The sequence below is a fragment of the Alligator sinensis genome, unplaced genomic scaffold, assembly GCF_000455745.1.
Source record: "Alligator sinensis unplaced genomic scaffold, ASM45574v1 scaffold432_1, whole genome shotgun sequence".
Taxonomy (NCBI): Eukaryota; Metazoa; Chordata; order Crocodylia; family Alligatoridae; genus Alligator; species Alligator sinensis.
The window spans coordinates 96,491-121,727 of NW_005841998.1; the positions used below are offsets into that span (position 1 = coordinate 96,491).

Below are 25,237 nucleotides of genomic sequence, written 5' to 3' on the forward strand. Positions count from 1 at the left end.
ACACCCCGGCCACGTGCCAACCTTTGAGATGAGCCTCAGGATCTTTTGCAGCTAGCCCTCAGATGATGCCTTCCTCGATTCCCATGCTTCCTCCTTTGCAGACGGGCTTCTGGAGCTCCAACTAGAGCCGGGAGGGTTGAGACACTTTGTCTTCGGAGACGTCCCCTCTGATGCTGCAGATATTCTCAGATGGATGCCGCCGATCGCTGCCGCGTTCCCCTATCACCCGTGATCTCCCGTCAGGGTCTTTGTTTTCCGAGACACAGTAAGGGAGGGCTGAGTAAGCCCGCACTAGGCGGGGAAAGAAAATAGGACCAAAAGGAAGAACAAAAAGAACCACACCAACAACACAAGGCAAACAAGCCAAGGGGAACCCAAACAAGGAAGGAAAAAGATCAGAAGAGGGAAAAAAAAAAGGTAAAGAGGAGGGGAAACCATAGAGCCATAGGCTCTTCGCTCCCCCCACATCCAGTGCCCTAGGCAAGCACGTCTCTTGGGCTGGAACCCGCGCTTTCACCCCAGCCGGGTTCTTCTTCAGTTCCTGCCACAGCTGCCTCTAGCCTGGCGTCTCTGTGCTGGCTGACTGATGTGAACTCCAATTGTGGCTCCTGCTGCCGTCATCGCTGGGCTCTCTGCCAGTTCCTCTGGCCCACTCTGGTGTGGGTCACTCCTGGCATGAGGAGCTCTTGCAGCCCCTCCTGCCGCAGCCACTTGTGTCCACACCTGCTCTTCGGCTCCTTGCCGGTGCTGGGAGCCTCTGGTGCTGCGATACCCCCGCTGCTTCTCCCACTCCCGGCGTTGCCCCGTCGCTTCTCTGGCATCCTGCAAGCAGTGAGTTTTTCCCTCTTCTATTTGTCTCGGGCTTCTCTGCAGGCGTGGTTTCCTGCTCGCCCGTTCTTAAGTCCCTGGGACAGGCACCTATCTTGGTAGGCAAATATGAACACTTCTTGCTTGGATCACACAGCTACCACTTGGGATCTAACGTCCCTCTCCAGAGCCACCTTTGCTCATGTGTTGAGAGGAAATGGGCCTTAAGATATTCCACTATTTTGTGCTTGTTACTAGAAAGGATCTTTTTCTGCATTCTTTCTGAAAATATACTATCATATGGGCCATTTTTAAGGAGAGTAGCCATAAATGCCCACATTTATCCTTACAAATGTACCCTTTCCCATAGAAATGAGAAAAATGCATATACATGTCTCCACCTATGCATACAATTCCCTAATTCTGATTTATCTCACACAGATGTGAGTTCTTCTAGGTACATTCAACGGCATTCCATTTGGGTCTCATACATAAAGGGTCTAATTTCCTTTTCAGGTTCCCAGTTAGATCGGTGTAACTCAGTTGACTTCACTGGAGTGACATTACATAGAGCTGTAGGAGTAGAGTCTGTTGTAAATCTAAGGCCCCTTCTACACACACAGGTGAGATTGGAGCTATTGCATGATGCACACAATTGCACCTCCTGCCATGCTACATGTGCACGGCAAGAAGCATGACTGTGGGATCAGACATTAGATCCAATATCGCCTTACTGCCCATGTAGGGGAAACCCAATCTTGGGGTCCCCCTGCATCAGCAAGAAGCAGACTTCCAGGGCTCAGGGATTTCACACTGGGCATGGTACACCCCTGTGATTGGGAGCCCCATCAGCTAACAGGCTCCCAACTGCAGGGGAGACCCTGTTAAATGTGCAAATTAAAGCTTGACAGCAACCAGCTATAAGGTTTGTACACATTTTCAAGGCCTAACTTTGTAGCTGGTTGGAGCTATAAAGTGTGATAAGTACTTTACATGTGTAGCTGGTTTCAAGGTAAGTGTTCAATTAATCAGTTAATTGCATGATACCTGTAACATGTAGAGGGGTCCTAATGCATTTATAAAGTTGATTATGAAGAATATGTTCCAATGGATCCCAATCCTGTAGACTTTCTATAGGAGCCTTGAGTAAAGAACTACTAAGGACCTCAGGACTGGCTCTGGACAATTACCATATTTACTTGAATATAATAATTAGATTCTATGCATGGACAAATTATAAATTTAATATAATTTTCTAGGCACAGAATCTAATTATTGGAGGTTTGCCTTGAATTTATCCCCTTTCCACTGCTACACCAAGGAAAATAAATCTGGGGGAATCAGGCAGCCCCCTTGTCCTCTGCCCCCACAATTTCTTTCCCCTGAAGCTCCTCCTCTCCTTACCATCAGACACAGTTCTTCCTGAGCATGTGGAATTGAGGGAGAAATTTGAAAACACTGATTTGAGGTAAACATGCTAGTGGGTACCTCTATTAATTTGCACATATGCAAATATGCAAATTAATAGAGGTACCCAAAGACTCAATCCAGAATAGATGTATTTTACCTTTTCTTTTCTTTTTTTTTGCAAATTGCTGCAACTTTTAGCATGGGTACTCTATAAACTATGCGTGATATTAGTCCAAAAACAAAAGGCTCATGAGTTTTCATATAATTAATTGTACTAGGCCCCAGCAGTGTCAACAGCATGTCAAGCCATAGCGACCGCATAGCCCAGCACTGTTCAGTATGCATACTCGACATACTCCCCACAAAGGATCCATGTGCTAATTACTCATGCCTGGAACGAGATGTTCTTATCCTCCAAAAATTTATATGCAGATGGGGTGCGGGGCTGCCTGGCCCAGCTCCACCTCATGGTGGATGGGGCCATGCTAATTGCATGCGACAGGCTGAGAGAGGGGGTCAACAGAGCCTCTCAGCTACATAAATGTTTGGTAATGTCTGTCAGGCATATAAAACTGGTGAAAAATAGGAATCATTGGAAATGGAAAAGAAAGGCCCAACTCAGCTGTGGGAATGAAGAGGAAGTTGAAATGTATTCAGCATAGTGACTAGAAAAAGAGTTGGTGCTTAGGGGGACTACATGCAATGGGCACTATATCTTATTCAGACAGGCTACACCAGGGGTAGGCAACGTTTTTTGGCCGGAGTGCCGAAAGCCCCTGCAATGCCTACCTTGGAAGGTGCTGGAGTGCTGGCATGCCAGAAAAACAAAATGAGGGCAGGGGGTACATGGCAGGATGCCCTGCTTGTGCCCCTTATCCCTCACCCAAAGCCCCTGCCCCCCCAGCCCTGCTCATGACCCTTGCCTCCCACCCAAAGCCCCTGCCCACCAGCCCAGGCTCTGTAGCTGTCAGCAGCTAACCAGAACCTGGGCCAGCTACAGACATCTGCTCTCCCTCTGTCCTGGCCCCAGCCGTCTCCCAGCCCCAGCCCCAGCCCCGGCCCTGGGCTTCAGGAAGGCAGCACATACCGGCAGTGCTCCCCACTGTGCTGCCCTCACTGCTTCTGCAAAGCAGTGCTGGAACCTGGAGTGGCAAGGCACAGCGGCGGGGCGCAGAAAGCTGCCTGCTCCGAGCTCCCCACTGCCTTGCCACACTTCCTCTCTGTGCACGGGAGCAATGTGAGCAGCAGCACAGGGTTGTGACCCTCACTGCTGCCCCCACCTGCAGGGGAAGTGTGGCAGGGCAGCTGGGAGCAGGTAGCTTTCTGTGCCCTGCCACAGTGGGTTCCAAGGCTGAATTGCAGAACCAGCAAGGGCAGCACAGTGGGGAGCGTTGCTGCTATGTGCTGCCTCCCTGGAGCCCGGGACCGGGGCTGGGAGGCAGCTGGGGTCAGGGACGGGAAGGCAGCAGATGTTTGCAGCTAGTCCAGGTTCCGGGTAGCTGCTGATAGCCATGGAGGCCAGGCTGCTTGCAGCAGGGCTCCTCCCACCTCCACCCTGGCCCTGGCCTCCAGGAAGGCAGCAGGTGCCAGCACTGCGCTCGTTGGGGCTGGGGCCAGGAGGCAGCAGCTCTTTGTAGTCTCCCAGCTGCAGCCGGCCACAGCTCTGGGTAGCTGCTGATAGCCATGGAGCCTGGGCTGCTCCCAACAGGGCTTGCAGCATCCCAGCTGCCTGCTGGGAGCAGCCTGGGCTCCCAGCTGGGAGCAGCTACCCCAGGGGTATTTTGGGTGGAGAGCCGCTTACCCAGTTTTGGCAAGTTGTCGAGGGCCACATGGATAGCCCCACCCCTTGACAGGTGCCCCGCCCTCTGGTCACCATCTTGGGGCCAATGTTCCAATGTCTTGGGGCCAATGTCTCAGGGCCAGCGCCGGTAGGGCCCAGAGTGGGGCGCATGCTGGCAGGGGTCTGTGGAGCTGGGCTGGGCTGCACCAGCAGGGAGAGAGGAGAGCTGGCCCAGCTCCACAGCATCACTGCTGGCTGGGACCCTGTACTCCTGCCGCTCTTCTCTGGGCCCCGCCAGCACTGGCCCCAGGACACTGATGTGGGCCCCGTGCACCTGCTCACTCCCAGTGCCCCCCCAACCCCGCAGTGCAGGCCGGGGGTAGCATGCAGCCCTGACCCCCTGCTCCCTGGCAGGGAACGAGCTAGTGCTAAGTGCGGGAAAAAGCAGCCCCTCCCCCGCCCCATGGCCGGCACTCCCTGCTGCAGCTGCTCGCAGCCTGCACAGGGCTGTCCTGAGCAGGCACAGGCAGCCCCACGCGGGCTGCAAGTGGCTGCAGCAGGGAGCACCAGCCATGGGGTGGGGGGGGAGCTGTTCATAGGCTATACATTGGCAAGGCACATTTGTGGCTATTTACACACTCTCAGATATTTATTGGTGTCCAAGGCCAACAAATGTACGCAGCCAGAAAACATGTGATTAGCAGGGGTTAGACAGGAAAGGAGAGCACTCCCATGTTTGAGGCCCAGCAGCTAAATAGTTAAGATACTTAAATAGGAAGTGAGAAAGCCAGATTCTAGGATCCTTTACCATAAAGACAGGAGTTTAAACAGGCATCTCTCTAACCTCCCAGTACAGTACTCTGGATAATGAAAACCACAGGTCAAGTATTATCCAGAGCCCTCTCCTATGCTCCATTTGAGGCTGGCCTCGTGGGAAGCCAAAAGGGGAGGCCACATGAATGCAGGAGGAAGAACAAAGGGTATGTGGCTCAGTCTGGTGGCTGCTGACAGAGAAGTAGACTATGGGTTCTCGTCTAGACCATAATTCCCAACAGTGCTGAGTCTTCTATGCTGTACTGCTGCTCATCCATTTTATCCAATGATTACAAATGCAAGAGGCAGAGGCTCAGCTAAAGTCAGCAGCAGCAGCCCCTCAATATGAGGATGACAAGTCTTCCACTAAATACAGAAGTCATTGGTGAGTTTGTAGAAGACAGAGGAACCTGATCTGAGATCCGCACATTTGACTGCAGACATTATAAATAGTTCCAGAAGGAAGGAGTAGATCCCAGTGATGACAGGTCAAAGCTATTTCCTTTTGCATCTCTCATCTATCTGCCTCCATAGTAAAGTAAGTTTGCTCAAAAAGCTTGATGTCTTGTCAATAATTCAGTGCTCTAGTCTCCCAGGTATTGATGTTAATATAGTAATATAGTAATATATATCTTTAGATTAGCCTTCAAGGTGTCCTTGACTATCTTCTTTTGCCTACCTCTACAGTGGTGACTATAGGTGAGTTGCAACTATAGGATGTGTTTCAGGAGCTGGTTGTCAGAACATGTCCTGTGTAGTGGGTCTGGTGCCATATAAACATGGCTTCAATGCTTGCTTGAGCCAGCACACTGGCCTTCAGTCTTCTGCCCTTCCAATTGATCTGGAGGATTTTTCTGAAGACATCTCTGATGGTAATATTGCAAAGTTTTCAGGTGTTTCAATTATGTCATCCAAGTTTCACACCCATATACCAGGGTAGGGATGACAACACTGTGGTAGACAAGAAGTTTGGTTTGGGTCCTGATGTCATGATCACTAAAGACACAATTTTGATGACATCCAAAGGTAGCACTGGCAGATGTTGTCCAGTGTTGACTATCATTGTCTATGTTTACTTTTTGGGACAGATGGCTACCTAGGTAGAGGAAATGCTCAACATTCTCCAAGGATTGCCCTCTAATAGCTTGGATTTGAAATGTAATGGGCTGACGTTATGGAGATTTTCCATTCATGTTATAGTGGATACTGATTCCAGATGGAAGTATATCAGCCAAGAGATATGGAATAGTTGTGATATAGATGGAAATGGTGTTGGTGCAATCACATATTGTTGCTTAACTTCAGTTCTAAAAGTGAAAGGGTCCATTTTTGAGCCACTGTTTATGACAGTTGCTGCCATGATATCATGAAGAAGTCTGATAATGGTAACAATTTTTGACAGACATCCAAATCTCATTAGGATCTTCTTTAGGGCCACCTTTGATTGAATCAAAGGCCTTAGCCAGGCCAATGAAGGGCATGTAAAGATCTTGGAGTTGCTTGTGATTCAAATGAGTGAGCTAGAAAAAAATTAGGTGTCTTTCCCAGAACCCCAGATTCTGAAGTGGTAACATTTTATAAATCAGAAAAACCACACACCAGATTAATAACCATTTCCAAATTATGAACAACATGTTTTGAAGTGACAAGAAATTTGGGGAACTCAAGACAACAAATATTCCTAAGTGAATACCCAAAATGTAAGGTACCCAGAATAAATAACCATTTCTGAAAATAGTAATTGATCATTACAAAGGCAAAATGATCACCTTGCAAATATATCATCTTAAAAACAATTAAGAACACAGAGCAAGAGTAAGCCAAATGGAAACAGAGAGCAGAGAAAAGAAATATAATAATTAACTAATCAAAGCTTTGCTCTGCATCTGAAAACACATGGTGAAAGGTGAAATCTGAGTGGAAACAAATGATTTAAAAAATAAATTCAAGATATATCTGAGCAATAATGAGGTAAAAAACAGACTCTTGTGTTGAACTTTGAACTTCTGGGGGGGAAAAGAGAGCAAACAATATTTTAATATAAGAATTTTAAAATTCAACACAAATCTACACTGGTCATGTCAAATTTAATATACAATTTCAAGCATGGGATCACTTAAATACTCAGAAGTTTTATGGATTGCTATAATAGTTAGTACTTGTAAAATATTTTTCACTTGTAAATCATAAAGCTCCATATATAGCTGGGCAATTATCACTATGCCATTTTATAATGGGAGGGAACTGAAGCACTGAGAAATTAATATACTTATGAAATATCTCACCCTTTTACAATTCTAGCCTTAATAGGTAAGCCAGGGATAAAAACCTGATGCCCAGGCTAATATCAGAATCAGCCTTTCTCTATAAACACGCACAATTTGCTGATCCATGATGACCAAAATGTTATGATTATTATGCTAATAAAAATTCAACAAATTGCATTACATGGGAAATCAGAAAGGAATTGGCTTCATTTTCATACAAGTTTAAGCTTATATTGTCAGCATTTTAAAAGATTAATAACCTGGGTAGCAATGTGATTTTAGACTTCATTACATAATACAAAGTACATTAAAACTTACATTGCATATTTCTCTGACTATAACTTTTTCTGTTTTACTAAGGTCATGGTCATATTCTTTAACATGCTGACTATCTATATTTTCCTGAGCTTCCAAGACCTAGGTATGTTAAAAAAAAGTAAATGTATTTTATAAATGGTGCTTGTTCTGCAATTATAAATAAGAACATTAAGAAACTTAACCTCTTAAAAGCTTCTCAGTGTAAGAAAATTCAGTTAAATACGCATTAGCAGGTATCAACATAATGAAATAGTTCATATGTCATTGATTCATTGATTTTAAGGCCAGAAGGGATCATTAAATCACCTAATCTGACCTCCTGTATGTCACAGGTCATTAGCTTTTACCCAGTTACTCCTTTACTGAGCCAAATAACTTGTCTGTGACTTAAGCACAGCCTTGCTTTAATTTATAGTCGGCACATTATTTCCTAGAGGATACTCTGAAAATGTGACAGATTGAAGGGCTTGATGCAAAGACCACTGGGTGAGATTCTCTGACCTTTTCTATGCAGCAGGTCAGCCTAGAGATTCATAATGGTCTCTTCCAAGCCTTAAAAGAGAAACAAAAAAATCAATGAGCAAAGCTGTTCCCTATATCAGCACTATAACCTAGCTGGAATAGGCACATTTCTATAGAGGCCAGGATAGAATCCAGTAGTCCTCTTCTAACCAGGAGCTCAGGAGTTTGAGCATTCACTTTGGATGGCTCATAACCCTCACCTTCCTGGGGGGATTCGAACCACCATTTCCCTCTTCTCAGGATACTGACTCATCACCTGGACAATTGGGTACTCTGCAAGGTGGAAGATGGCTGCAGTCATTCCTCCAGTAGAAGCTCTTCCATTTAAATATTCACTTGGCCAGAAAAGGAAAGAGATTGGGTGTATCTACACAAAACACTAGAAGTGCAGTAGACTAATTCTCCTGCACATTAGCACGTCACAGCAAAAGCTGTGCTAATGCACTAATGTGCCTTAGAATTTGTCTACTGTGCATTACTATCACATAAAAAAATGTGTGCTGTGCTACCACACAGTACTGCCAATTATGGTGCATTAAGTTTAGTACTTGTTATTACAGGTACCAAAACTTAATGTGCCGTAATTATGGCAAATTAATGAATGTGTAGATGTGCCCAGTTTAAGCATGAGTCAGTAGTCTAGGGGATTAGGGCAGTCTCCAGGAGTACCAGGAGATATCTGGGATCCTGCCCCTACTTCACTATATAGTTCATTATTTTCTATGAGGTATTTATTGGAACAGACACTGGATTCTGGTCTCTCCAGCTCCCAGGTAAGTACCCTTACAGCTAGACTGCAGGATGACTGTGAATACCCAAGACCAGTAGCTCAACCTTTGGCCCCACAGACCAGATGAGTAGCATGGGGTCAGTCCATGGGCCAGACCAGGCCCCACACGGCAGGACTAGGTCCTAAGTTGCTTCCTCCTGGGCCCATATGCTAGGATCAGGCCTCACACCACCCATCCCCATGCACCAGGATCAGGCCCTGGCACCTCATGCTGCCCCCACCTGGCCCCACATGTTAGAATTGGGTTCTGGGGCCCCACACCATCCCCATGCACTGGAATTGGGCTCCTGTCATGCCCATGCACTAGGATCAGGCCCTGTGCACCAGAATCAGGACCTGGCACTCTGTTACCCCCACCTGGACCTGCACACTGGGACTGGATCCCATACCACCTGTGTGCCTGAACTAGGATGCAAGGCCACACTATTAGGGGTCTGTAAATTTGGAAATAGGGGAGCAGCAATTAATCTTGCCACTGCTCCCCCACTACCAAATTGTCAGACCCATGGGGAGTCCTGCAGGCTGGATGACAGATCCAGGAGCCAGATCCAGCCCACAGGCTGGGATTGAGCACCTGTGTCCCAGTTATGTTTATAAATCATTTATTTACACTAAGTGAAGTTCACTTCTACTAAATACATAGGGTTCTAATTTGCCAAAGTTGTGACAACCTATACTTAACTGAACAGTAATTTTCTATTGTCTACACACTTCCTATATAACTTCTGGAAGGGAGTGGAGGTGCATTCAAAACCCCAGCCAGGAGAGAAGAGGAAGAGATGTCTGCAAGAGGGAGTTGCCTTGTGTGCATCTAGTCTCTTCACTGGATTGGGACATACAGGCATCTTATAAATAAGTAAATCACAACCTTGACTATGCTTCATCGATTTCTTCCCCAATGGGGAACACACCTCCATTGTAAGACCATGAAAACTTGCAGCAAAAACAGAAGCGTTTTTAACAATAACTTTTTTTTTTTTTGGTAATCCCATGCCTGTAATTTTTTTCCTATTTTGTAGGGAATTCCCTAACCCATCCCATCAGGTAAGAATTTCACTAACTAATCATTTCTGTCATACACTCGTCTGTAAAATATGGTAGACTACTTGAGTAGGGCCCATGTACTGCTTGATCCTGCTCTCCTCAATTGCCAGATACTGTAGAAATGGAGGATCAAACTTATGGTATTTCAATATATTAGATAGCACAATCTCCTGTTTGACTGATAATGAGAATATGTTTCATTTAGCTGGACATGCATCTTTTATTTAGAATACAATGGCAACACATACCTATTTTTGCATGTTAATGTTAATCCTACAAGCAGGGATTTCACAGAAAACTAAATTCTGTGTACATTTTATCAATCCAAACCTAACTGAGTACTTTACTGTTATACACACCCACTAATACCAACCAGCAATTGCAGATTTTCAGAAACAGGTTGATAATCATTCCATTCAATACAGTGACTTTTTCAGGGAGTATTTACAGTCAATTTCAATAAGCTAATTTTGTAAAACACATGACCTCCCAGCCAAACTGTTTTGTGTACTTTAGATTTTATACAATGGGAGGTGAAATGCACCCATCTATGGAGGACACATACAAGACATTCAGTTTTGCTGAAACCTGCACTTCTCAAGCACAAGGGAAGCTGAATGTCTTTACCAGCCTGGTATACAACAGTGCTGGGATTAGCACCGTCTCTAGCCAGACTCAGTGTGGATGGTTACAGGGGTAGGCCAGGTAAGCAGCTATGGAACCTGCAATTATATGCAGATGGACTAATGTTAGTGCTCTCCCAGTTCACTTATTGGAGCAGTGCATGCAGAGACACTGTATTGCAGCCATAGGCTTGGTATTATATTGCAGGAATGGATTTGCCTGTTGTAACTCCCACTCACTTCACCTGCATAAAACTTGTTTACTCAGGCTTTATACAGAAGACAGCAATGTCACCCAGCCAGATGGAGGACAATTTGCTTTCCAAATCACAAATATAGTCAAATCAATATTAACTCTCAGTGGATACACAGTACTCTGCATCTTTAAAAAACTTAGCAAATCCTGAACCTGGTCTTTCTCAGCCAAAACTTACCAGTGGCCCTTTCTACTCCCTCCCCTCCTCCTACCCCCAGGGAAGAGTTCAAAACTGAACACACAAGTAACTAATTTTGGGGGGGGGGGGGGGGGGGGGGGGGGGTTGTTACAATAGGTTATTAGCAGTCAGATCCAGAAGAGACTGCAAATCTTACTCTCATTTTAAAAATAAGTACATTGTGCCAGAGACTGAAGGCACAAAGCCGAAGGCAAGATCAGCCAGGTGCTGTCTGGAGAACCTTGTTCCTGGTACTATGCTCAGACCATGCCTTTCTTTGTTAATTAACCCAAAGGTTTAAAGTATCCCCAAAGGAGCAAGGAGTTATTTTACATTGTGGATACATGTTTAGTAGCGCAACAAAGCTGCCCACTAAGATCTCATGATAGAGCACAGAGAGCTTGTGGTAGCTCATTGTGTTTTAGAAAGTGAAACAGAGTGCTGCAAGAATTACAAGGTGTCACAGAAGCAAACCATTAGTCAGTCACACAAGGAGTCCCTCTGAAGTCACTATGATGGCATATGAGTGACCACTGACCAGCCTAAGTGAGCCCTTCACAATCTGGCCCCAGGTTACAGAACAATTCTCTTCTTATATTAACTTCCATAAAAACAGTGATTATTTTACATCATCTTCACTATTAGATGAATTAAGTGTTTGATATTTTAGTGCATCATGGACCAAATCAAGAATCCAGAGCCACCCACTCCTCACGGAAACACATGCCCAAGTTGCAGCAGAGTCTGTCGATCCTGGATCAGCCTTGTCAGCCATCTTCGGACCCACAGATAAGACAATCATGGAAGACAATGACCCCCAACTGCGAGGTATTGCCAAAGAAGATGTTTCATTTATGCTCTCTGAAAGTACATGGTGAAGTATGTATGATCCACCTATACACATAACTTATACACATATATACCAACTTCACCTTTGCATTAAAATATTTGTCTATGCAGGTCATTATCATCTCATATTATGCAAATCAGAGGTCACCCTAATAGACAACCTCACCTACACAGAAGCATGCTCTATTTCATCATCTTCAGAGAAAAGATATATTATTACACTTTATAATACAGGCCCTAATTAGGGACCAGCAACACGTTACACTAAACTTAGTACACACACACACACACAAGAACAACAACAAGATGGTCCCTGTCCCCCCCCCCCAAATTATGGCTAGATCCAAATTGTTCTTGTAGGCCTCTGAACCAGACTTCGGTGGAATTTAGGATCTTAAGTCCCAAAAGTGATCAATCATGCTCTGCTACCCATAAGACCATGGAGGCTTATATTCATTAGTCACCCCAATTCTAGCTTGAGGCTCAATATGTGCAGAAGTGATCCTGATTTAGCATCCATTCTTCAGGTCCCTCCTAAGCTTTGTTGCAACCCACATCAGAGCTGGGAGGCTCTTTAGGCTAAATCCTATTTTACTTTCACATGCCTAAGAGGCACTTACATGAGAGCACAATCATGGTTTTTGGTTAATTTAACATGCTCAGAAGGCTGCACTATGGCCAGGCAGGCTCTGGGATGGAAGAGAATCTCCTGGGCACATGAATAATATTGTGCAAGTCCCAAACATTAGTTACAGAAAATCCACAATTAGTGAGTGTTTGATAAATGAATGGGCTACTTCTACTTTTAGCCCCATCAGTGAGAGAACTAGGCTCTTAGCCCTTTTCACCTAAAGGGACTTTGAACCTTCATTTCCCACTCCAAAGCAAAGTGCTATAACCACCCAGTCATGGGGTAGGTAGTAGCCAGAATACTCTCCGAGCCTCTTAAAGTGAGTTCACTGAGGTGGCTTCAATATGTAGACAAGCAAGTCAGAGAAGTGTGGCTTAGTGAGTGGGACTACTGTGGAAGTGAAGGAGCCCAGGGCCGTGTGCCAGTGAGGCAGAAATTCCCCCTTTATTAAATGCAAAGAATAAAGAAAAGCAATGTGGGATTTTTTTCTCCTCAGGCTGTTTTACTTCTGATGGTACATGTATATATGGGCAATCCTATTCTGCCACAGGTGGAAATAGGATCCAAATTGTGTGAAAGTGCCGAATACTACAGTTGTGTAGCTACATATCGGAACTCATAAAGGTAAAATAGGACTGTACCAGAAACTCCCTGATCCATTAGGCATCCAGAGAGCAAAGCTAATGCCCATTGGACACTGAAAGCTGCATTCAGTTCAGTACAAAGCACAGCACCCACATTAACTCAAACACAGGTAGCAGTAGTGCCCATTTTTGCACGTGTATTCAGAGCCTTCACAAATTAATTGGGAGATGGGGGTTTTAGGCTGCCATAAAACAAAGGGGATTCTAACCTACATTTCTCACCTCCTAGAAGGATACCCTAGGTACAATGCTACAGACCACTTCTTTCCCTTGCCCTTCTTTCAAGAGAAAGAAGGGCACCTTCCACCCCTCCTGCTGAAGCTGTGAAGCTGAGTCACTGGGTACTCAAAAGTATAAGAGTTACAGGACCAGACACGAAGGGACAAGATGGAGACTGCCTCTCTACCCCAGTAATGAGGACATTTCCCTGGAAGGCAGGACACCTGGTTTATGGGACCTGGTGCCTGAGTTATTTCTTTTTTTAACAAATGAGTGTCTAATGTGAAAGCCATTAATAGTGCTGGCAGCAGGGACTGGAACCCAAGTCAGCCCAAACTGCCAGGGGAGTGCCTTTGTCAGCAGATTGCACAGCTAGATGCCTCATCCTCCCTGTCCTGGGGCAAGCTGTCTAAATTGGGGCACCTAGAAGAGCACTTTGGATCTGGCCCTCCAAAGAAATGATGAATAACATAAAACAGGAAAGACATCTGTGAAGATAATACTATGGTGATATTTCTCCAAGTATGCTAATGCTCTAAGTATGATGGAACATGTGTCAAATAACATACAAGGCATTCAGCATGTACTGCACTGGAGAGATGTTACCTTAATAGCATTTACCACTGATTCAGGCTGCTGAGAAGGTGAGACATGTCCACTGAAGCTAGCTGGATGGTTTGGAGAGCAGTAACTCCCATCCGCCCCTGATGGCATCCTAAGGGAACCCTTAGTAGAAAATTAGAAACTATTTAATAAGTAAAGGTGTTTGCACCTAATGAAACAGTTGCAATTTCTTTTAAAGACAGTCAATTGATCATGTAAGCAGTGAGGGTATATTTCATTCAAAACCTTACCCTATTTCTCACTGATGCTTGTGCTAGTTTCAGTCCTGTAAGGACCAATTTCAAAATTAAGCACAGCTGTTACGGTGAGTAAAATGCATGGGTTTGATTTGCAAAAGACACTCTTTTAAGCAGTTGCCTACCAGCTAGAGAGAGACTGTACTCCGGTGACCAGAGCTCTACTCCCAGCTTTGCCACTGACCTACTGTTCTGAAAATGTTCTACAGCAGTCGGTGCATGCAGGGCAGCTTGCTGGACCACAGCTTTCCTGGAAAATCTTGAGCACGCCCCTCCAGTGCTCTGTGCCACAGCTTTCCCATTTGGAAAATTAAGACAATTTAACAACCACTCACCTGTAGTTTGTCACAAGGGTGTTGTGAGGGTTAGGAGAAGACAATTTTGGATCCATATGTAGATTTTAAGGATAACTAGCTACAAACAAATGCATATGCTACTGATTGGTTGATATATATATACACATACACACACATATATCAATCCATTTATATATAGATAGATATGAATATCTATATAGATAGAGACAGATATAGATCTCTATCGATATAGATATACAATTTTACATTAACATTTCCCTGTAGGGTTTGCAATCCAGATACTGCTGTATTATACTGAGAAAGTGGCAGTGGTGGGGAGATCTTTGCATGATTCCTTCTTGGTCCTTTCTCTGTTTTAAGGGTGCGTATTCAGCCAAAGATAAAATGGCAGGTGACTCCTTGAAAGTCACCCCTGTTGTTTCCCAGCTTCTGCAGTGCCATCTGAAGTAATTAACCTCAAGAGTACAATTGAGGAAGAGAGAGAGAGAGAGAGAACAAGATATTACTGGCCTGACATACCAAGGGGCAAAGGCATGCTTTAGCACAAAGCCTTTGGTAAGTGGTGTGATCCAGCAGGGAAGGCACTCAGGAAACCGGGACTGCCATAGGCAAGTCATTCCCTGTCTTTGAACCCTTTTTTCCCTGCCCATCCTTATCCACCTTGCCCATTTCTGGTGCAAGCTCTTAAAAATGGAGGCTCTCTCTCATTGTGTGCTTGACTGGAGAATATAGGTGTGACTGGATAATACAAAGAGTAAATTCAATAATTAAACACATTTAAACTGAAGCAGCCATTAGTAACTTTCTTCTCATTAGGGATTTGGATATTACCCGGAGCACAATGGCAGCTCCACAGCCTACAAAAGCATTTGTAGTTTTCATCATCTTAAAAATCACTGTGTATCCCTACAGTGATAACAGGGAAATACATGGCAATACTGCAGTGCTGAGGTAACCTAATCTAGCAGACTTTGGTGAAATGCTAAAAATAAACTAGCTGTGTTCTCATAGTAGCAAACGCATAGCAGCACAGGCAGCATCTGCTACCTCTTGCACTTAAGAGGCACTAACAGCCTTTTCCTCTTGACCTGTTCTTCATGTATAATCCTTTGCTCCTTCATGCAGAATTTAATTCAATAAAGAAGAAACCAGTATAGAAGAAAATAAACATTTAGAACTTGGTAAAACAGAGAGAACTATACATCTCTTCACCGCTGCTTTTCATGGTAGCTTTTCATTAAAAATGCCACAACAATCTGTGCTGCAGTGGGCGTGAATGCATTTCTATCATAATTTTTTTTTTATTATAGTTTGTGGAATGCCTGTTTGCAATCAGTGTCTCTTTGTACTAGGCACCATGCACATACCTATGAGAAACAACCTGCTCCAAAAACATATAATCTAAATGAAAAAGACAAAGGTAAGGAGGAGAGAGACGTGAAGTGCAGCTGAATTTCAGAGAGCTGGCTGCACTGAAAATACGTTGGATGAAGCAATCATAGTCTAAAGCAACTCTGCATGTTCTGCATGATATCATTAGAACAGGATTTTCCACTCCAGTGCTCCACTGACACCAGTGTAAAGGACCGCACAAGGTGCGAGGCAGCAGACACACAAGCCCCTTGGGGTTATTCCAAACTGCTGGCCTGAACCTGGGATTTCCTGGGAGGTAGGTGCCCGCAGATGCAGCAGATCTAAGCTTTTCACACAGATAGTATTCCCCCATAGGAAAAGGCCTCAAAACAAATGCAGATTACACACATGAGAGTGCTCGTAAATAGGCATCATGCCGTGTAAGCAAAACACTGTAAATGTCTGCCTTTCAGGATCTCTGCTTGAAACCCTTCAGGTTGACAAGGATATCTTGTGCAATGCTCTTCATCTTTTCAAAGGACACATTGATTTGTCTGTAATGAAAATAACTGTAACTAGTTGCACATTTGCCTAATAATCAGAGAAGACTTGCACCCTACAACATACTTTCCACAAGAACTGATGCTCCTCACATTTTTTCTAAGCAGTGCACAAGTAATATTGTGGTATGCAGTGTGAAAAGTATAGGGCGTTTCAGCTTATTTTTCTTTCTGTTATTAAAATGAAAGATTTATAGAATTGGCACTTACTATTCAGACCCAAAATTATAATTTGGAAGAGAAATGAAAGGCGAAGGAAAGGAGTAATAAAAATAACAAGCAGTAGTGTAACTAGGGGTGGGCAAGACGTATGCCTGCCCTAGACACCAAGTCAGGGGGACTGCTGGAATCACTCCCTACCCACACAGAGTTGGTGCCCTGGCAGCATACCATGCTGGGACTTCAAAATAGGTCCTGACTGCTTTTGCTTTAAAAGCAACAGCCGAGGCAGGCAGAGCACATGGCAGCTCCAAAAGGCCTATTTTAGAGTCCTGGCATGGCAATGCTGCCACGACTCTGAGAGGGAGTTGGGGGCGATTGTGGCACTGCTCTAGAGTATCCTACTCCAGCATTTGAGATTGCTGTTCACTGTTGCAAATAAACTGCTGCCTCCCTCATCCCTGCCCTTGGACCTGTGTGCCTCCTCCCTCCCCTGCTCTTAGAACCCGTGTGCCCTGGGTCCTGATCTCAGAACTCATGCCCTCACTCACCCTGCTCTCCCACACAAGTTTATCCCAGGAGCCAACTCAGCTTGTTACACCACTGTGAATCAGAACAATTCAGATGCAGGAAAATTTTCCCACATCCCTTGGTTTTCTGATGACTCAATAATACTCTATTTCTTTATTAAGCCAATCAAATATCTGGCCTGTTTCAAATATGCAGAATAAATATTGACCTTAAAAGCAGCGGAAATGAATTCAAGTTTCTGTGCACACAGCTAAGAAACATTATGCATGTCCAAAAAGGTAAGAGCCTTGTGAGATGTGCAGTCGTCAGAGAGGTCATGTCTTCTCCTCAGCAGAATGCTGTCTTCCAGGCAATCACCTTTGCATATGCTTAGCATGTTTGCCCTACCACCTCCTCCTGAATGAACGGTTCAAAGCAGAAACAGCTCTTAAGGAATCCCCAGCTCATATCTTAATGGGAAGATTGACATACGCATTTTTTTCCCCTTTGGCTTCCTTTTCCAATCCTTAGTCTCCTCTGTCCATGAAGAAGAGACAGCATTTCCCCTCCATATTACAGGTTTTTCTGCCCCTGATTATCTTCTATCTGAGCAACAGACACGGCTACCTTTCAATCCTCAGGGCAGAATCTGAAAATCAGACCTGTGCTCCATATCTAGGATCTGGATGTTAAGCCCTCTAGGCTAAGAGGCATTTGAAACCTTTTTTGGCTTGTCCCATTAAAGACAACGAATTGCCTCTGAACTTGAATGCCACCAACTGTGGAGAATTTCGTTCCCAGGAGTTTTAGTTTATCCCCATTTTGGGGTGTTGAATAAATGCAACAAACAAGAAAAGAATGATTTTCAGGAGAAGGCACTCATCAGTTCCTGAAAATCAGACCCTTTTATCTGAGATGCTTTAGGTATAGAGAACAATATTAACCAAATGGAATTGCAAGTCCAGAAGAATATGGCTCTCTAAGGTTTTTCGTATTCTTTGCTCAGGACTTGGACAGCTGGCATGTTTACGTCAATGTAACTTACACTGGTTTCTGTACAGTGATGTAAACACCAGGATCCAGAGAGGACAGATGTGCAGTGATCAAGGGGTAGCTTGGCTCTACACTTGGCTCTATTACATCACAAGGTACCAGGGAAACAATAATAGACTGTTTGCCTTGAACAAAATGAGCCTCCCCTCAATACAGCTGCATGACCTCCATCATGGTAAGACACAGGTACTGTGTGTGTAAGGGAAAGAACTGTCTATCGGAGATGGGGACAAACTAATGAAACCTACACTTGTGTAACTGCACTAGTGGATTTTACCCAATATGTTTTTAAGAGATATTCTACAGTGTATTTGAGTAAGGCCGATCATAACCTTTCTGTTCCCTGTGTACATCAAGGCAGAGACTGATTATACCAGAGTGAGTACCAGCATGTCACATGTCCAGGCTCTAATCTACCAATCCCCTCTTCCTGACTTTGCCTGGCCAATTAACCCAAGCTAGAGTACAGGATACACGTTTATATCTCTAAGTCTAACCTATAACATAAGCAAGTCATAGGTCTGCAGCAAACAGAGGATGACTTTGGGAACTGAGACACCATGTGAACAAGTCTCAGTCTCTTTTTTGCCAAAAAGTTTATAGTAGAGAGTGGTAGAATCAAACATATAAACCAACTTTCTATTGTGAGTAAACCCACTTAATTTCTTATACCTGGTCACCCAAGCAACTCTTAAGTGAACTGGAAGCAAAAGAAAATATAGCTCACTCTCACACTGTTACAATAGAAATATCAGGTGAATGGAAACCTTGAACCACTCTAATGCTGACCCCAGAATATTAGTTAAACTGACTATATTTCTATAATGCCATAGGTGTAACACAGCATTTGACAAATACTTAAGCAGTCTCATGTAATATCTCATGGAACAGGTTGCTCCTTTAAGGAAGAAACTAATTACTGTCTGTTTGAGCCCTGTGAAATATCTTTTTTTTCTGTCTACAAAATTGATAAAAACAGTCATGATGCACTGGACAGGAATTCAAGTTACATTCAATTTATCAGCCAGGTTTCTTCAAAGAAATTTTGTTGGTTACTGTCTGACTAGCAATCTCCCCAGGACATGCAAGAATAACCAAGAAGGAAGAGACACAGTACATCACTACCCTGAGGACAGCTGTATTCACCTCCAAAGCATGCTTCAGAGAAAATACAATTTTCCTATCCACTGGGTCCTGCACTGATTGTTCACTTGGCATAGGAAGTTCTACCTCAACAAATGAAAAGATCTTGTTCTTCAACAACCTTTAATCCCAAAGGCACGTGCTCTGCCAGGGAAGTACACTCTTCCTGATGGGTAAATGCCACTCCAATCCAATTACTGCTGGCTTCTGAAACTGTTCTTCTCATTTCCCCACCCCAGATTCACTCTAGTTCTTGCCAACGCAGAGGGTGTAGCTGCTGATGTGTTTCAAATACACATGAAAATGAAAACGAGTGAAACTGGGAAGGCAGAACAAGCTGGATTTACACTGTTGTGCTGTTCTGAAATCTGTTAAGGCCAGACAGCAAGTTGGAAATTCTCCTGTTGATTAAAATACATGCTTCATTAAAATACCATTTTTGTTCATTATGGTTCTTGCTCTTGTAGATCTCAGTAGAAAATTTTGCTTTTCCAGTTTTCTGCTGACGCTTCGTAAATTAAGAAGTCATCAGACAGAACTATAGTCTCTCTGAAATTCCCCTTGATGGTCAAAACCTCTTTTCAGCTGGACATTTTCAACTGTATCTATGTGCTGCTCCTGAACCCTCACTAATAATAAACTGCATCACAAGGAAAGATAATCTAATAATGAGGCAGTCACCTTTCACAACACACAACACAAAATAAAGGGTTAAAAACAAAAACCTAAGCATGAAGCAATGCACTGGCCTATGGTGAAACTAGACACTGAACAGTGAAAGCAGGGAGCAAGCCATGTTATAAAAAATGCAAATTGACAAAATAAAGCAGCTCAAACAAAGGTAAGTCTTGTAATAGCAGAGTGGATACCATCACCTGCCATGTGGCCTCTTGCCCCCTTGATTTAGCAAATGAAGTGGTCTCTTATCAGTATGCCTGTAAATTACTTATGCCACAAACATCAGAAGTCAACTAAATTAATGGCAGAAACACACCTTGTCAAGCACCTGTTCTCCACACTTAACAGAAAAGCCAGGGCAAACAACAAAGGACTTGAAAGACTGTGGCAGAATGCATGCTTAGTATCATTAGACTAGCACAGAATATTACCACCAGTGCAGAGAAGAAAGACACAATGTAAAGTAAAGGACTACAAAGACATAAGGAAATTCACTGCCTGTCCCATGATTAGGACCCAGGAGTACCTTGCTCATGATTCTGTGCACAGGACACAAGATCCTCTGTATTTTCCTACTTTATTTTATGCTTTAGCTACCAACCACTTCCGAACAGCACAGCAATGGAGCAAAAGACAATTATAGCTTCGCCTGCAGATCCTTAATCTTGGGTGGGGAAAAACAGCCATCTAACTAGAAGAACACATGTTTTAATCAGTTCAATCGACAGGAAATTACACAGCATATGATTAAACTAACCAAGAGATAAACAAACCAGACACTGTGAAAAGTTAGTTTTGTGCATATTTAGTCTAACCGGGGCATTTTTTAATACATGAAAAATCTTTTAGATCCTTATTAAAACACTAGATGGTGCTTGGATGTAAAAGAAGATTAATTTGGGAGCTCTAGTTACAGGTATTACAACAGAGAAGTATCTAATGACTGCACTGCACTTACAATGAAGTAGAACTAGGGTTAATCAATTCTTATCTGTCTTCATCTTACATACCTACTTAACACAACAGAAGTACAATAACTCACTCCACATAGTCTTATACAGGTTTCCCTCACTTTAAGCTGAACATGCATTCCTGGAAAACGGCGCATAACTCAAATTTGCGTCAAGGGAACCCACTTTACAATGTAACAAATAGGGATACGTTCCAAGACCTCGACTATACTGACCCCCAGGCCCATTTCTGCCACTTTTACAAGCCAATTTTGGTACTCACCCACAGCAGAAAGTACACACAAGCACAGAGTGGTGGTGAATGATTAGTTGGTGTGAAGAGAGGGTGCTAGAGGCTGGTAGTGTTAGTGAAGTTCTCTTGCACTTCATTGATGGACCAGGGAGAGGGGTAGGAGATAAACCCATGGGATGCTTACAAGCCATAATGGGGATGGCAACTACAGAAACATGTGTCACAGACAACGAGCACAGATCCATACAGGAGACTATATTTTGGTGTGCGTCACTCCCACAATGCACTGCACAAAGCAGCTGACTACAGGCTTCCACCACACCAATCACGTAAGTGTGAATTTACCTCACATATAACAAATTTTTGGTATAAAAAGGGTCATTGCATAAGAGTGAAACCACAAACACAGAACCTGCATAAAGTGAGGGAAACCTGTATATACTGATCTTTAGACTTGCCTTTAAAGTGTTACTGTATCAAAATCCTTCTTAAGAAAGCCTTCATGGAATATGCCTATCACTTTCTACCTATCTTTAAATTACATTGATTCTCTCCAAGAAAGTAAATATATTTATTAGGTTTGATTATCAGCAACCCATGCTGAAATTATATCTGTAGGGCAGGTCTGTGAGCTTCCAGTATTTTCCCTAAGAGAGTCAGTTTAATGACCTGGAATCTTAGGTCTGTTGTTTTGGAATATACTCATATGTTCCCTTTGATTCTGCCTGCCTGAAGATGCCAACACCAGTTAATGCTACCTCCTGAACCAGGGATCATACTTATTTGCATATGCTGGCATTTCCTGACATGTTGTTCCATAACTATTTGCTTGTGGTTCCTCTTCAGCATTCAGCTTGGTTGATTCATGGTCGATTTTATGCCATCAAGAAACAAAAGTTTCCTAAGAAGCCTTGTGAGAAGCAGCTCTTTGAGCAACTTGTTCTGATATGGCCTGGTTGTGGTGGAGAAGAGAAAGGAGTAAGAATTATATCATCCCAAAGTATGGCTGGAAGGGAACTTCATAAGTCATTTAGTCCAACCCTCTGCATGAAGCAGGATCATCCCTATCCAAACCATCTTATGCAAATCCATTGTCTAACCTCTTAACAAAACTACACAAAAGAAGCTGAAGTGTTCCATAAAACAAAAGACTTGAGGCTATCGTGACTGATTCTCATAGACCACGGATATACAAAATATCTGAATTTAAAAAACCAGGAGACTTCATGGGGTCTACAGGAAAACCAAGACTATCAATTCATTGTGGATATCTGCTTAGCTATTACAGAATTACTGCTGGAAATGAAATTCAGCCCCATTGTGTAGATTAGAAACACTTTCTGGATCCCTGGATTTTCTTGAAATCTGGGTCTTGCTAGTGGGAAGCCCTTAAGTTCTAAATGCTAGAGAGTGCAAAGACAAACCTCATGCAGAGGATGCCACATGACAAAGTCTGAGCCAGACCTCTGCTTTGTATGCAGAACAGAAGACTTCAGGGAGGTAGCTAGCATAACTCTCATCTGCTGTTCTTAAATACTGATGCTTTCATTCTCATTCTGGATTATCACTGAAAATGGCAACAAGGCAACGTTTTTTTTTTTTTTTACAGAGGCTCCGATTCTGCACGTACTTGTACGTGACTCATGTGGGCCTACGTGGAAGTGGGTGGGGTTCTGTGCGGGCACGCTCTGTTCCTCCTGCAGTATTGAGAGTTTAGCTTGCCTCAGTTTGAGAACAGGAACAATTCTGAAACGTCCACTGCTACTGCCTGCTTATTTTCACTTCCTTTTCACTTTTTCTTACTTTTAGGTATAGCTCTCTTGTCTCCCTCGCCACACATTATACCTCAGCAAACTTCTCTATCAATAGTTACTCCAGGGGTCTCATTCTAAGATTCAAATCTGACTATTAGAGATCATTTCCTGAGTAGGAAATGCAAAGTCAAACACAAAAAAAGGCTTCGGTCCCCAGTGGTCTTTTGAGTCAGTTCCAGGTAGGTTGAAGGTCCATCCTGGAGATGACTGGGCCCCAAATACACATCTGATAAAAGAATATGACATTTCTAGATCAGACTTAGCAGGGAGGGAAGAACAGTGGTCACAGTAGAGAGAAGTCATGCAGAGCACTGAATTTATGTAGTGCAATGACAACTCATGTCACTCCCCAACTGCACTAAAAGTTTAACAACAAACAGGCATTCCCAAATCTTCTCTGAACTCAGCCCAGGACATCATTTCTAAGAAAACTGGATGCTTGGTTTCCTCATACTTTCTTCCTAGCTCTTTAATCTGGTCTGCTAAGTGTATCCATCTCAGACAGCAGTTCCTGTCAGTAGTCTGCTGAATGATAAAGTGATCTATCCTACCCGATTCCTGTGCAGTTATATTTTGGTTTCTCTTATGTGCTATGGCACCTCGTTAAGCAGATGCCTTGTCTTGTCTCCCCCACCTCCTTTCCAGGGAATTGTTATGTATTCTAACTGGGCTGGAGTAAAACTAGAGGGGGAAATCCCAGGTGAGTGGGAACAGTTCAGGTTGGTGTGGGTAAGAAGACTGATTTTAGGGGATGGGAGAAAGGATATATAATCAACTACATGCCTTGACCTTTAGAAAGTTGGTTATTTATTGTTGGGTGTTTGAAACTGTCTGTCTGTCATGTATATCTAAATCATAAGGTCTCTGAGGCCAGGACTGTCTCATCCTTTGTCTGAGCAGCATTTTATATAATATGAACCAAATCTTGACTGGGTTTTTAAGCAATGCACTAACAATAATACTAATTGCGGGTGAGGGGGGAGCCAAGAAGCAAAAAGCTGAAAAGGAAGGACTTGACAGCCAGAAGGAAATGAAATACTGCCTCCCCTGTCTTTACTGAGTTGTTAGCTAACCTCTGCATAAGCACATTACAGTGTTAACTCTGCCATGTCCAACAGATGCTGCGTTGCCATGGAAGTTGAGAACTCAATTCCTCCAGCCCTTGTACTGTCTTGTATAGACTTTTGTCAACAATGACAGATTCTTTTTGTTGGTTCAGGGACTGTTATTCTGACAATATTGCCTTCTAATTTTCCTTAAAAGGTGGCACTTATAATCAATTTACATGCACAGAGACTTTTCTTCTAAGTCTAACAAGATTACATTTTTTCAAAACAAAAATACAACTAAAAATAGAAGTAATTTAAGGAAAAACATTGCCAAGAGCATCCTTTCAAAAATACGCATTGACTACACGGCTCAGCTACACACACGTATAGCATTTTATAAGCTCAAAAGCATCTTCATTTAACAGATTTTCTGAGGCTAGATTCTGATGTCACTTGCACCAGAGCAGTCGCTGGCCCAGCTTCTGATCATAGTCATATGTGCACACCGGGCAGGGGGGAGGTTTGAATGCGACTTCTATTGCCTACTGTAGACTAAATCTAAATATTCAGCAACACGACTGGTTAAATATGTAACATGGACGTAAAGAGATTTGAATCCAGTTTCAGACTGCTGACTGCACTGTCACATGTATCCTAAAATTTTATGGACAAGAACTGATCAAGAGGTAGACATCAACAATGGAAAGGAGACATGAAAAATATGATGCTCACATTTTATAAGTTACATTTTAAGACATATCTCACTGCAGTGCAGACTGCTCATTAATTACGATGTAACGATTAAAAACTAGATTTACAATATTATGTTTGTTATTTGCCTCATGAAATAGAGATGAATGGATAAAATGTGCCCTTTGCTCTTATGCTTGAAAGACAAGAAAATCTGATATATGAGCCAAATTTCTACCATATCCTCTCCCACCAAACCCACTGGGATTCCCCTGCAAGATTTCCCATCAGATGAATGAGAGTCCTATAATAACTGCCTGTGTTGCTGGAATTGTGTTGTTCATAATAAAACAGAGGAGCTTTTCCTAAGTAAATACATTATTTGACTTACCTCCATAAATACCCACAAATAGGCAAACCAAAGCCTCCTATCACTGTTCTGTTCTGTTCAGAATTCACAGAGCCCACTACTGCCATGGGGAAATCTCTCAGAACTTTCTTCTATTCTCCTCCTGCAATCTTACACAACATGCTAATATATGCTAATTAGCAAATGCATGCTAATTATGATCCTCATCTACAGAGTAAATATACAACCTCTATGGCTTCTACCAACTCTTAAATCATACTGGTATGGTATCAACCAACATTTGAGAAACTGTATTTCACACAGGATCTGTAATTCCTTATAGCAGGA

The 25,237-nt window shown here is 43.3% G+C and overlaps 1 protein-coding gene across 1 annotated transcript in view; it reads right to left on the reverse strand.

The window, feature by feature from the left end:
- CCDC85A (coiled-coil domain containing 85A) overlaps positions 1 to 25,237 on the reverse strand; it is a 178,269-nt gene that overhangs the window by 6,439 nt on the left and 146,593 nt on the right. Inside the window, exons 4-5 of the mRNA XM_025201576.1 lie at positions 13,758 to 13,877; positions 7,396 to 7,494 (exon numbers count right to left, since the gene is read on the reverse strand). Of these exons, the coding sequence (XP_025057361.1) occupies positions 7,396 to 7,494; positions 13,758 to 13,877 (219 nt within the window). The remainder of the gene's footprint in view (positions 1 to 7,395; positions 7,495 to 13,757; positions 13,878 to 25,237) is intronic.